Genomic DNA, 12656 nt, shown 5'->3' on the forward strand with positions numbered 1-12656 from the left:
CAAATACAAGACGCGTGACTTTTGATTTTAAGGGGCGGAAGTGACGCAACAGCGCGACGACGTCCGCATCGGGCGGAGTTAAAGTCACCCCGTCAGGGCTCTGATGGATGGTCCGTCAGATTTCGCCTGTCTTTGAACCAGCCCAACCGGGGGTACCGACATGCTTCAGCTCGGCGATGAAGTCACACTATACTCGGTCGTGTTCGTGGTGGTCCTTCTGGCCACCCGAAGTCCGGTATGGTCCGGCGTCCTTACCAGCTGCCTGTACCTCTTCCTGGCCATGTTCCGCTTCCCCCAGCTGCCTGCCGTCCGTGTCCGACAAGTGCTTCACCCGGCTGGATCCGGGAAGGTGTCCGTTGTAGCTCACCGCGGGGCCGGACACGACGCACCGGAAAACACGATGGCGGCCATCCGGCTGGTAAGAGCGGTGATCGGTTTTGGGTTCGGACGGGGAGCATTTTTACTTTGACACACACGTCATTGGCACAAATGTCCGTTTCTACTTCCGTGTTGGGGTCCTTTAAAATATCCTGATAATGTAATAATGTATTATTATTATTGTTATTATCATTTATTATTGTCATCGTTATCATCATTATCATTGTCGTTATTATTGTCGTTGTTGTTGTCATTGTCGTTTTTCATAGCTGTTATTTATTATTATTATTATTATTATTATTATTATTATTATTATTATTATTATCTATTAGCTAGCCAGTTTTCTATTTGAGTTACTTCCGGGTTGAGTGAAGCCCAAGCTAGCTATCTGTTAGCTATCTAGTAATAATAATACGTAATACCTTTCAAAATAGCTAGCTATCCTTCTATCTGAGTTAATTAGCTATTGATTAGCTGTCTATTAGCTCGCTAGCTTTCTATCTGAGTTACTTCCGAGTTGATCAGGGTGATGCATGATATTTTATTCAACGATCATTAAAAATTATAACCACTCGTGGAATACATTTTTTTTATCAATCCTGTCACGCACCAGGCCAGTACGAATGGGGCCTCTGGAGTGGAGCTTGACCTGGAGTTCTCTGCAGACGGCGTTCCAATCCTGATGCATGACGAGAGCGTGGATCGGACCACAAATGGATCAGGGCCACTTCGTCAGCTAGAATTTGCTGAATTGCGCAAACTGGACGCAGCTGCCAAACATCGATTACGGTAAAATAGACACATGAATTTAACAACACGTGTTTCTTTTTCTACTCCTTTCCTCCATCGGCCTTCGTCAAGCCCACCTGTACTAACTGTACAGGAAGAACATGTGAACTCCACAACAGAGGGCATTAGCTGAAATTCGAACCCGCAACCTCTGGAGTGTGAGGCAGATGTGCTAACCATTTGTATCCATACTGCCTACTTTTACATTCATGTTGTAAGATTTTTTTGGTTGTTGTTCCTGTTAGAGAAATACAGTGATACCTTGGCTTACGAACTTAATTGATTCCCATACAGAATGTGTAAGGTGAAAAGTGTGTATCCCAATAAATAATTTCTCATAGGAAACCATTAAAATGAGAATAATCCGTTCCAAGGTCCCCATAATACATAATTTTCTACCTTATTTTATGTATAATGCATGTGCTATGGTATGATAATGAAAGAAATAAACTGTACTGTATAATAAAGTGGTTTTATTTACCTTTGTGGTGGTCGTTGATGGCTTGATGGAATGGTGTGGCCGCTTTCATCAGCATTAAACACTTGATGAGGAACGTAGCCTTCTTCTTTCACCATCTTGAGGAATGATCCCTCGTAGGTGCTTTCTCTGTGATAATTTTATCTAGTTCCTCATCAAATGTGTTCTGTTTATGGTAAATATCCCTTGCTGATGCTTTTGCTCCAGTTGTCATTTGTCCATACACTGTTAGGCATGTTGCACAATTCAATGTTTGCGTTGCGTCGTCTGCTACAAGCCACGTGAACTCCTCTTTCCACGATGTTTTTAATGTATGTTTACGTTTTGTAGCGTCATAAATTTCGTTAGCTTCTTTTGACTCTTCTAGGGTCTATGACGCAGGCTTCTGATTGACTGCCAAGTATGCAAATTGCTAAACGAACTGAAATTAAAAATTGCGCAATTTCCAAACTGAATGAAAATTTCGAAATCGGAATAAAGCAAACGTTTAATTTGAAAAAAAAAAATCTTTCGTCTTTTTTTTTTTTCTTGAAAAAGTTGTCGGCCACCCGGGGCGGACACGTTTTGTAAGTTGTACGCCGGACGTAAAAGTTGCACGCCCAGGGCGTCTGGGCAGACGTTATTTCAGACACTGATAATGGCTTATATCTTTTTATACATAGATCGAACTTCAAATAACTGATGTTGATGTGTATTTAGCCTTTGAGCTAATGTCAAGTACACTTTGCTGTATTCGAATCATGGACTGATCCAACAGCAGTTGCGTTATTGCTTTGTTTTGTTTTCTTTTATTGACAGGGATATGTTTACTGGTGAGAAGATCCCAACACTGGAGCAGGCAGTGGAGGAATGCATGAAATTACACCTAAGCATCTACTTTGACGTGAAAGGCCATCCAGATAAGGTGTTTTCCAAAATCATTATTCATATGCTGGGTCATGTTTGCACATTTTAGCATGTTTACAGGCTCTTTCGTGACTGATTTTTGTGAAGAATGTAAACTAGCCATAATTTTTGCAGATAACAATATTCTTGATTTCAGCAGTTCAAGGACAGGTGGATAAAATGAAGAAAAAAAAAATATCGTTCTATCTCGCGGGAAATATGTATTATAACTGCGGCGCCGTTCCCTTGGCAGGCAGCTGCAGCGCTCTCAGCTCTCTACAAAAAGCATCCAGTCCTCTACAACAGCAGCATCGTCTGCTCCTTTGAGCCCAAAGTCATCTACAAGGTAGAAGGCAAATAAACACTTACAGTGATACCTTGGTTTACGAAGCCCTTGGCTTCGAACTTTTCATTTTTCTAACAACAAAATGGCAGCTAGCTTTCGATCTATTTAGATATGGGTTGAGAGAACATTGGCGCGTGTGGCTGCCGCTGCTCACCCACAGAAAAAAAACTTGACCTTGAGAGTTTTGAAAGGCGCTTAGAAGTTAAATGTATTATTATTATTATTATCGATGATGAAATGTGTTTCATTCTGTGATTTCTTGGACAGATGAGGCAGACTGACCACCTAGTGATCACTGCGTTGACCCACAGGCCCTGGAGCTTGAGCCGCTTTGGCGATGGCTCCCCACGTTACTCGTCACCATGGAAACACCACTGGCTCACATTAATGGATATCCTCTTGGACTGGGCCCACCATCACATGCTGTGGAAGCTCTGTGGCAATTCTGCCTTCCTGGTGCAAAAGAACTTTGTCTCGCAGTGAGTTTGTTGACCCCGCTCATTGGTCCGAATTCCAATATACAGTGATACCTCGGCTTACGAACACTTTAGCGAAAATATCATCTTGGCATACGAACTATTTTTCGGGAAACACGCGGAGCGCCACAATGAATGATGTGTCATTCGCGAACGAACCGGTTCCTTGGAGCTCCTAACAAGGAGCTGAAAATGGCAGCCAGCTTTTGTTTTCCTCTATTCCCCGCCCCCAGTCTTCGGTTAAAGCCGTACGTGATTGGTCAAGATCCGTGGTAGAGGATGGCAGAGACACATGCAGCAGTGAGCGGAGCGGAGAGGGGGGTGGGGTTACAGAAACAGAAACACACACACACACACACGAAAGGGAGATGACAGAGCTTGAAACAAAAAAACACAAGTGGAAAAAAAACAAAAACAAAAGTGAAAAGGTGAGAACATGGATAAAAAACAGTGAAATTTGAACTCGATTCAACTTTATTGATAGTTCAAAGGCAGAGTGTAGACTGCAAGGTTAAAATATCCCATCAATCAAGCTCCACAAATAACCCGCACAAGTCATCTGTATAATTTGAAGGGAACCTACAAGCAAGGGAACCAGCTATTTATGAAGTTTCCAGTGTGTCTGTCGGCATCTGTTGCTGTTGCAATATCACAACTTGTAAGATGTACAACCCAGAATTCCTTGAGACACTTTATGCAAAAAGATATCCATTCCATCAAGCCAGTAACGACCATCACAAAGGTAAATAAAACGACTTTATTAGACAGTACAGTTTACTACTTTAATTGCAATACCATAGCACATTTACTATACATAAAATAAAGTATATTGTTTGTAGTTTTAAGGCTTATTTTAGTTGAAAACTGTTTTATGGGGACCTGAGAACGGATTATTCTCATTTTAATGGTTTCCTATGGTAAATTAATGTTTGGAATACACACTTTTCACCTTACACACACTTTCTGGGAACCAATTAAGTTCGGAAGCCAAGGTATCACTGGATAAGTATTCTAATTTTGTTTTTCTATCGTTAACCAGTGACTATGTGCAGTACTGGAGCCAGAGGGGTGTGGAGGTGGTTGCCTGGACCGTCAACAACGGCGTGGAGAAGCAACACTACAAAGAACTTCTACAAGTCAGCTACCTCACAGACAGCCTTGTGGAGGACTGTGACCCGCACTACTGACACTCCCAATATACTTTGACGGAAAAAAAATCAAAGTCCAAACTCCTTTGATGCTGTTTGTTTAGAATGTGGTAGGTATACTTAGTAGACTACTCCCACATATGCTATTTGGCTAAAGCTAAATGGCATTATAAAATTTATGAGTTTTATTAATCTAGATCCTTATCATAAAAAAGTAGAAAGAGGTTCAAATCAAGCCCCCCCACCCCCTGAAAAGTCTATAGTGAAGATGAGATGAGATATTTTTTATTTGTCTCACGTTAGAGAGATTCCCAATTTACAGCATCAAAGTTATGAAAGACAGGAAAGGAAAAAGAAGTATACATTTTTAGGCTAGTCACCCACAGAAAAACTTATGTAAAGTGTCCTTGAGAGTTTTTTTATACAGTGAGACCTCAACTTACGAACTTAATTGGTTCCCAGACAGAGTGTGTAAGGCGAAAAGTGTGTATCTCAAAAAAAAAATTCCCATAGAAAACCATTAAAATGGGAATAATCCGTTCCCGGGTTTCCATAAAATATACTTTTCAACTAAATAAGCTTTAAAACTACACACAACATATGTTCCATAAGGACTTTTGGTAACTTAACCTCTGGTGCTGTTCGGTCCTGTGCTTCCACCGAAGATCACTCCGCCAGCCGTGGTGGGTGTGTATTATGAAAATAGTGCTTATTATAAGGTTTAATTTTCATAAATTTGACGTTTGTAAGATGAAAAGTTTGTAAGATAAGGTGTTTGTAAATTGAGGTTTCACTGTATATATACAGTAAAGTCTTGTTATATCGATATCTAAGGGAGTCCGAAAAATATCGATATAACCGGGACTATCGATATATCCGACCCTGTTTGCATGTAATTTTCTCCGTGCGCGCATAGAAATAGTATCGATATATATATATATGTGTGTGTGTGTGTGTGTGTGTGTGTGTGTGTGTGTGTGTGTGTGTGTGTGTGTGTGTGTGTGTGTGTGTGTGTGTGTGTGTGTGTGTATGTATATATATGTATGTATATATATGTATATATATATATATGTGTGTGTGTGTATGATATATGTATGTATATATATGTATATATGTGTGTGTGTGTGTGTGTATGTATATATATGTATGTGTATATATATATATATATATATATATATATATATATATATATATATATATATATATATATATATATATATATATATATATATATATAGTGTGTCATGAAACAACTTGTCTAATCCGTTTTTTTTGTTTTTTTTACTCTTGATGTACACATAAAGAATACATTTCCATTGTTTACATGTCACTTTATGATGGATGTCACAAAGAGACGTTGCTTCCAATCAACCCCGCAGCTAGAAAGTTAATTATTATTGTTCGAAGGATTGTGAGATGATGAACCGGTAACTCGTCTAACACTGCCAACCCTTCTGATGTAACACCGCGACTGTCGTTGTTGCCAGTGTACTCAGGTGAGCGACCCGTAGAGAACGAGATAAGCAGACATAGCTTTGCTATCTGTCTGGATAAGCCTGTCTGAGTCGCTTCTTGATCAAGGTGCTCCTCGGCGGCAACCCAGAGATGACCCTTGTTTTCTCCACTTCTTTAAAGGACAGACAACCGACGTCTCCAGACAAGTTGTCTCCAAAATATGTAAAATGGCTTCAAATGACTTCTACTGAGCGTATTTTAATATGATTCCACCGCATATAGCTATATTTGACGTTTTAAGACTCGCGCTGAATGTTCAGGAAGTCTTGTTTTCAAGTCGCCATTTTGTTCATTTTCTGGGACGCTACATTGGAGTCCTGATGGCTCAAATTAATACACAAGTACTTCTTTAATCGATTGCAAACATTTATGCTTCCCATTCAGAACTATTTGAATCGTATTCAAAACTGGATGAGTAACAAGAAAGCATATTATTCAAATCTGAAGCCATTGTTCTGATTCTCGAGCAAGGCAAGACGTCCTGGCGTGACGTCATGAACAAGGGGCGGGACCTTCTGAAACGGAAACTTTTTGAGGTCATTTTGAAGTAGTTTTGTTAATAATAATAATACATTGCATTTTAAGCGCCTTTTAAAAGCTCTCAAGGACACTTTACAGTGACAGACAAGCATAAATACAATCACAAATACAATACAATAAATAAAATATAATTATATATAGAAACAAGAGAGAGCTACATTGAAAATGCAATTTTAAACATTTCAACCGTTTTACCATTCATCGTTGTTTTTTTTTTTTTTTGCCGAGATTCATAAAGATGTGAATCGTGAATGTCTTCAAATGATAATAATGATTTAGATTTGAATAATGAGATAGATGAGAATTGATTAAGTGGCCTTCATTAAAAAAAAGTGCCCCACGATTGTCTGGCAACCCGTTCAGGTGTATCCCGCCTCCTGCCCGGAAATAGCTAGGATAGTCTCCAGCACGACCCTTGTGAAAACAACCGGATGGATAGATGACTGGACTGGTTGTCAAACTCCAGTATTTTGGAGATCACTAACCGGAAGTGAGTAATATCACAGCGACTGACTTGACGCAGCAAGGAAACGCGATCGTATTCTGTGGTCGAAATCGACTGAGTCGTGTCCTTGTTTGTGTCCCGGAGTTCCACAGCGACGGTAACACGGCGGCCCGAGTACCCGCTCACTGAGTCATTGTCCACGGGACACCGAGCAGGGCGGCGTGCTCTGCACCCGCGGATGCGTGTGGGGGAGATTCGTGAGAACCACTTGCCGGCACGTGGAACCGTTTTCCCCTTGGGTGACCTACACGCCGCCGGCTGAGCACCTTACCACGGGGGATCGGAGGAGCGGTGGAGTCGGTGTTTGTATTTCCACGTACTTTGGGTCGACTTGTGGAGTGGCCGAACCGGGTCACGTCTTCGCCCGCAGCCGCGAGTGGAACGGAGGGGGGCGCGGGACGGGTGGCCTGAAAGTTTAAGGGGGTGGACATTCGAAACGGGTTTGGTCCCATGATGTACACCATCACCAGAGGGCCCAGCAAACTCGTTACACAACGGAGGACTGCAGGTGAGCGTTACACACCGTAAGTGTGATGCAATGTCACGTCGCGTCGCGTTGCGTTTGGCCAAGTAACTTCTACTTCTTCTCCAATTGACACAAGGCCCAACGCAACAGATTGAGAGTAAATTTGCCGAACTGAAGCTCAAGCCCACGGCGTTGCTCCCGTCAAAGTAAGTTCTTGTTCGTGTCGTGCGCGTTACTCGTTATTAATTGTGGCGAAACCGCTCGGTTGTTTGTAATGGTCCGTTCAGGATCTGTCACTTGAGACCTCCAGTTACTGCTTAACGGTGTCGACGTCATTTGACGTCAGTGTACTACTTACTTGAATGATGACTCGGGCCATTGCCTTTTCCTATCAGCCTTTATACTCTACCTAAATAATAATAATTAATTTAATAATTAATGTAATTAATATAATATAATTAATATAATATAATGAATATATAATATAATATAATATAATATAATATAATACATAGGTAGGTAGGTAGTGAGCCACGGAGCCAATTAGAAAGATGTACAGCTAGCCACCTACATAGCGAACTAGCTACACAACTAGCTATCTCAATAGATATAATAATAAAAATAATAATAATGGATATGGAATAATGGATTATTATTATTATTATTATTTAGGAAGTGCTTGTCATGCAGGTTATAAAATGAGCACAGAAGTGTTTCTTTTTGAGGAAATGTTTATAATCCACCAATGAAAAAGCATTTGTGTAGTATGAATCCTTTCTAAACGTCTTGGTTATGTGAATGGCATGCATGTGACTGTAAAGTCACCTTGAGAGTTTTGAAAGGTGCTTATAAATGAAATGTAATATTATTATTCTTATTGTATCTATTAGTTAGCTAGCTACCTATCTATTTGCGATCTATTAGCTGTCTCGCTGGCTCGGTAGCTATCGTTTAGCTATCTAGCTGGATAGGTAGCTATCTATTAGTGACTGTATCCTGTGACTGGAAAGTGACCTTGAGAGTTTTGAAAGGTGCTGAGAAATGAAATATATTATTATTATTACTCTATCATTAGCTAGCTAGCTACCTAACTATATATTAGCTGGCTTGCTAGCTATCTAGCTAGCTATTGTTTAGCTATCTAGCTGGATAGGTAGCTATCTATTAGCGACTGTATCCTGTGACTGGAAAGTGACCTTGAGAGTTTTGAAAGGTGCTTATAAATGAAATGTATTATTATTATTACTCTATCTATTAGCTAGCTAGCTACCTAGCTATATATTAGTTGGCTTGCTAGCTATCGAGCTAGCTACCTAACTATATATTAGCTATATATTAGTTGGCTTGCTAGCTATCTAGCTAGCTATCGTTTAGCTATCTAGCTAGATAGGTAGCTATCTATTAGCGACTGTATCCTGTGACTGTAAAGTGACCGTGAGAGTTTTGAAAGGTGCTTATAAATGAAATGTATTATTATTGTTACTGTATCTATTAGCTAGCTTTCTATCTATTTGAGTTACTTCCGAGTTGAGTGAACGCTGCCGCGTGTGGCTGCCGCTACTCACCCACCGAAAAACTTATCCTGTGACTGTAACGTGACCTTGAGAGTTTTGAAAGGCGTTTATAAATGAAATGTATTATTAATATTGCCACCAAAATTAGCATATCTGTGCGAAAATAACTTCCTCACCGGTTACAGTTGAATTTGTGTTTTGCTTTGTCCCTTCTTCTGGACTCAACCTTCAGCACTCCTCCTCCAAAGCTTGTGTTCAACCGTCTCAACGGGAAGCGTTACCATGTCGCATCTGTGCAGAAGGTCCACAGCCCGGCAGAGGGATTCACACCTGCACATGAGGAGAACGTCAAATTTGTCTCCGAAGGTGAGGGATGCCATTATATTTTGGTATTGTTGGTCACAACAGTAAACAAATAAAACGTAAAATATAGTCTAATAAATGACCGGCTTAATAGTAGGTCTGTGTAAGCTTCTTATCCAAGAGGCTTCGTCAGCGCACTAAAATCTTTTGCTGGTAGTAGTACTGTCCAGATGTGGCGGTGGCAGACTCTGTTATGATTGGTCCCTGATCTCAGGTTGGGGCGGAACACTGACATTATCCTGCCTGAGTATGGGGTCTACCACTGGCCTGATTGCCCCATTTGATCTGGTAATCACCTCATCGGCATAACTAAACCTATGTTGCCTAAGAAGTCGGTTGTAGGAACAATCCCATCGCCATGGGGGGATGAGGTTCAATTTGGATCCCTCACTGCTGCGTTCTTGACCAATCACGTGGCTTTAAGAAGACTGGGGGCGGGGAAATAGAGGACAAAAACAGTCGGCTGCCATTTTGTTGTTAGAAGAACAAGACGGCTCCGTGTACGAAAAAAGTTCGTATGCCAAGGTAAAATGTTCATAAATGTAACGTTCGTAAACCGAAAAGTTGGTAAACCGAGGTACCGTTTATGAAACTGCTTTGAAAAAGCCGTTTGGCTGACTTCTTGCTTGCTGTTGTTCGTTTTTGGGAGAAGGTTGAACTCTCCCACGTTGCCAAAACCTTGAAGCTTATCTACGAGCGAAGGCTTTCGTGTGAAGGAAATGTCATTCCTGTCGGTGCGTTTTCATCATTTGATGCTTTGTTTCCACTAGCATGGCGGGAGGTGGAGCAAAAAATGGGAGGTGAAGATGACAGGGAATCGACGAGCCGCCGGGGGCCCGTTCAATACACGGAGAAGACCACCGATGCTGTCATGAAGAGTAAGCGCATGTTTTCGTTTCAGGCATTTAAAGGACAACCGACACCATTTTTTTTTTTGTTTCCTAACTGACATCAGAAAAACGTTTTATAGCATCTAAAATACCCAAAACGCGCAGTATGATATTTTTAGTCAAATGCAAAACACCAATAAAAATGACTTAAAAGTTTCCCAAAACTGCCACAAAATGAGCTCGGAACTGGGCGAGGTTCAGAAAGTCCCGCCCCCTTGTTTGTGACGTCACGCCAGGATACTCCTTCACAAACTGCCTTGCTCCAGAATCAAAACAATGGCTTCAGATAGTTCAGATTCGGAGAAGATGCTTTTTTGTTACTCATCCAATTATGAATATGATTCAAATAGTTCTGAAGAGGAAAGCATACATGTTTGCAATCCATTAAAGAAGTCCTTCCGGATCAATTCGAGTCATCTGGACGTCTTTCAAAACTCTCAAGGACACTTTACAGTCACAGGATAGTTTTTCTGAGGTGAGCAGCGGCAGCCGGTCAGGCAGCGGCAGTCTATCTGGCTATCTATTAGCATTCTAGTAGCCATCTATTTGCTACCTATTAGCTAACTGGTCGGCTAGCTAGCTCTCTGGCTGGCTATCTATTAGTTTTATAGCTAATTGTCTAGCTGGCTATCTATTAGCTATCTATTAGTTAACTGGCCCGCTAGCTATCTGGCTGGCTATCTATTAGTTATGTAGCTAGTTGTCTATCTTGCTATGTATTGGCTATCTATTAGCTATCTATTAGCTATCTATTAGCTAACCGGCCGGCTAGCTAGCTTTCCGGCTGGCTATCTATTAGTTTTATAGCTAGTTGTCAAGCTGGCTATCTATTGGCTATCTATTAGCTTTCTATTTGCTATCTATTTACTACCTATTAGCTAACTGGCTAGATAGCTTTCTGGCTGGCTATCTATTAGTTATATAGCTAGTTGTCTAGCTGTCTATCTATTAGCTTTTTATTAGCTATCTATTTACTACCTATTAACTAACTGGCCGGTTAGCGAGCTTTCTGGCTGGCTATTAGTTATATAGCTAGCTGGCTATCTATTAGCTAGCTAGCTTTCTATCTCTACTTCCGGGTTGGGTGAATGCTGGCGCGTGTGGCTGCCGCTGCTCACCCACAGAAAAACTTTCTCCTGTGACTGTAAAGTGACCTTGATAGTTTTGAAAGGCGCTTAGAAATGAAATGTATTATTATTACAGTATAAATTTAACACAACAACTACCATGTATTGTAAGGCGTCTTTAGCATGAAATAAACTACCATGTATAATAGTAAGCCGTTTTTAAGCGTGAAAAACACTGATTTACTATCTCGCTAGCTACCTACCTAGCTACGTATTTGCTATCTAGCTAGCTAGCTATTAGCTATAGGGCTATCTATTAGCTATGTCCTTGGGAGTTTTAAGGGGCGCATGTAGATGCATTGTATTATTATTATGATTATTAGCTATCTATCATCTAGCTAGCTTGCTTTCTATCTATTTGAGTTACTTCCGGGTTGAGTGAATGCTGGCACGTGTGGCTGCCGCTGCTCACCCACAGAAAAACTTATCCTGTGACTGTAAAAGCGACCTTGAGAGTTTTGAAAGGCGCTTAGAAATGAAATGTATTATTATTATTATTATTATTATTATTATTATTATTATTATTATTTACATGTCGCCAAATGACTTTTGTTTCTCATCAGATTTTGTTCCCATCGATTTGGAGGAGTGGTGGGCTCAGCGCTTCCTTGCAAATATCGCAGACATGTCATGACTGCTTTGGAGGAACTGAAACGTGAAAGGATGAAATATGCCGCTGCTTCATCGGTGAAGGTGACGCGAGGCTCAATAGGAAGAGTCACTTAGAGCTTCAGGATGCTCCGTGTAAAGCATTGTCTGCCATTTGGAACTTGATGTGAAATCTGAAGCTTGTGTGAAGAACTGAGCACCAAACAGACAAGATGTAATGTGCAAAAAAAAAAAAAAACAAATGGCTCCGCCCTCTACTTGGATGACATATTTGATTGAAGCTTTTCGAGTTGGCCGAACTGGCTCATCTTTGGATGTGAATTTACCAAAGAGCACAAGTAAAAATGACTTTCAAAACTTTCATTTGTGTACTTGTCTTTAGTTCTTTCTAAGTGCCCCCCAAAAAAATCACATTAAAAATTTGCAGATACGACTCCTAACACGAAACCACATTACAATTGTTTTCATTTTTATTTCGAACAATACTTAGAAATGTGATGGAGAATAAGAAGTTATAGTTAAAGGACAACCGACATCACTTTTTTGTTTCCTGACATCAGAAAAACATTTTATAGCATCTAAAATACCCAAAACACGCAGTATGATATTTTTAGTCAAATGCGAAAC

General features: G+C 40.6%; 2 protein-coding genes across 3 annotated transcripts; both read left to right on the plus strand.

The window, feature by feature from the left end:
- The first annotated feature begins 66 nt into the window (after positions 1-66).
- gde1 (glycerophosphodiester phosphodiesterase 1) lies at positions 67-5008 on the plus strand. 2 transcript variants are annotated; one of them, XM_089005982.1, is made up of 6 exons: positions 67-418; positions 992-1167; positions 2444-2549; positions 2784-2876; positions 3144-3355; positions 4392-5008. In XM_089005982.1, the coding sequence occupies exons 1-6, from the start codon at positions 161-163 to the stop codon at positions 4537-4539; spliced, it is 993 nt and encodes a 330-aa protein (XP_088862108.1). In that variant the 5' UTR covers positions 67-160; the 3' UTR covers positions 4540-5008. The 2 variants fall into 2 exon arrangements, with proteins under 2 accessions (XP_088862108.1, XP_088862107.1); XM_089005981.1 differs by having other exon boundaries at positions 4405-5008.
- Positions 5009-6994: 1986 nt separating this feature from the next.
- On the plus strand, positions 6995-12390 carry mcrip2 (MAPK regulated corepressor interacting protein 2). The gene is made up of 5 exons (XM_089007008.1): positions 6995-7568; positions 7663-7732; positions 9273-9406; positions 10174-10281; positions 11984-12390. The coding sequence occupies exons 1-5, from the start codon at positions 7511-7513 to the stop codon at positions 12052-12054; spliced, it is 441 nt and encodes a 146-aa protein (XP_088863134.1). The 5' UTR covers positions 6995-7510; the 3' UTR covers positions 12055-12390.
- Positions 12391-12656: the final 266 nt, after the last annotated feature.

This window comes from Hippocampus bargibanti, linkage group LG10 (assembly GCF_051943395.1).
Source record: "Hippocampus bargibanti isolate YZ-2025 linkage group LG10, ASM5194339v1, whole genome shotgun sequence".
Taxonomy (NCBI): domain Eukaryota; kingdom Metazoa; phylum Chordata; class Actinopteri; order Syngnathiformes; family Syngnathidae; genus Hippocampus; species Hippocampus bargibanti.

Coding starts and splice junctions, on each gene's coding strand:
- mcrip2 (XM_089007008.1), top strand. CDS start 7,511: ATGATGTACACCATCACCAGAGGGCCCAGCAAACTCGTTACACAACGG. Junction 9,407..10,173: donor CGTCAAATTTGTCTCCGAAG/GTGAGGGATGCC, acceptor TGTTTCCACTAG/CATGGCGGGAGGTGGAGCAA. Junction 10,282..11,983: donor CACCGATGCTGTCATGAAGA/GTAAGCGCATGT, acceptor GTTTCTCATCAG/ATTTTGTTCCCATCGATTTG.
- gde1 (XM_089005981.1), top strand. CDS start 161: ATGCTTCAGCTCGGCGATGAAGTCACACTATACTCGGTCGTGTTCGTG. Junction 2,550..2,783: donor TGAAAGGCCATCCAGATAAG/GTGTTTTCCAAA, acceptor TTCCCTTGGCAG/GCAGCTGCAGCGCTCTCAGC. Junction 2,877..3,143: donor AGCCCAAAGTCATCTACAAG/GTAGAAGGCAAA, acceptor TTTCTTGGACAG/ATGAGGCAGACTGACCACCT.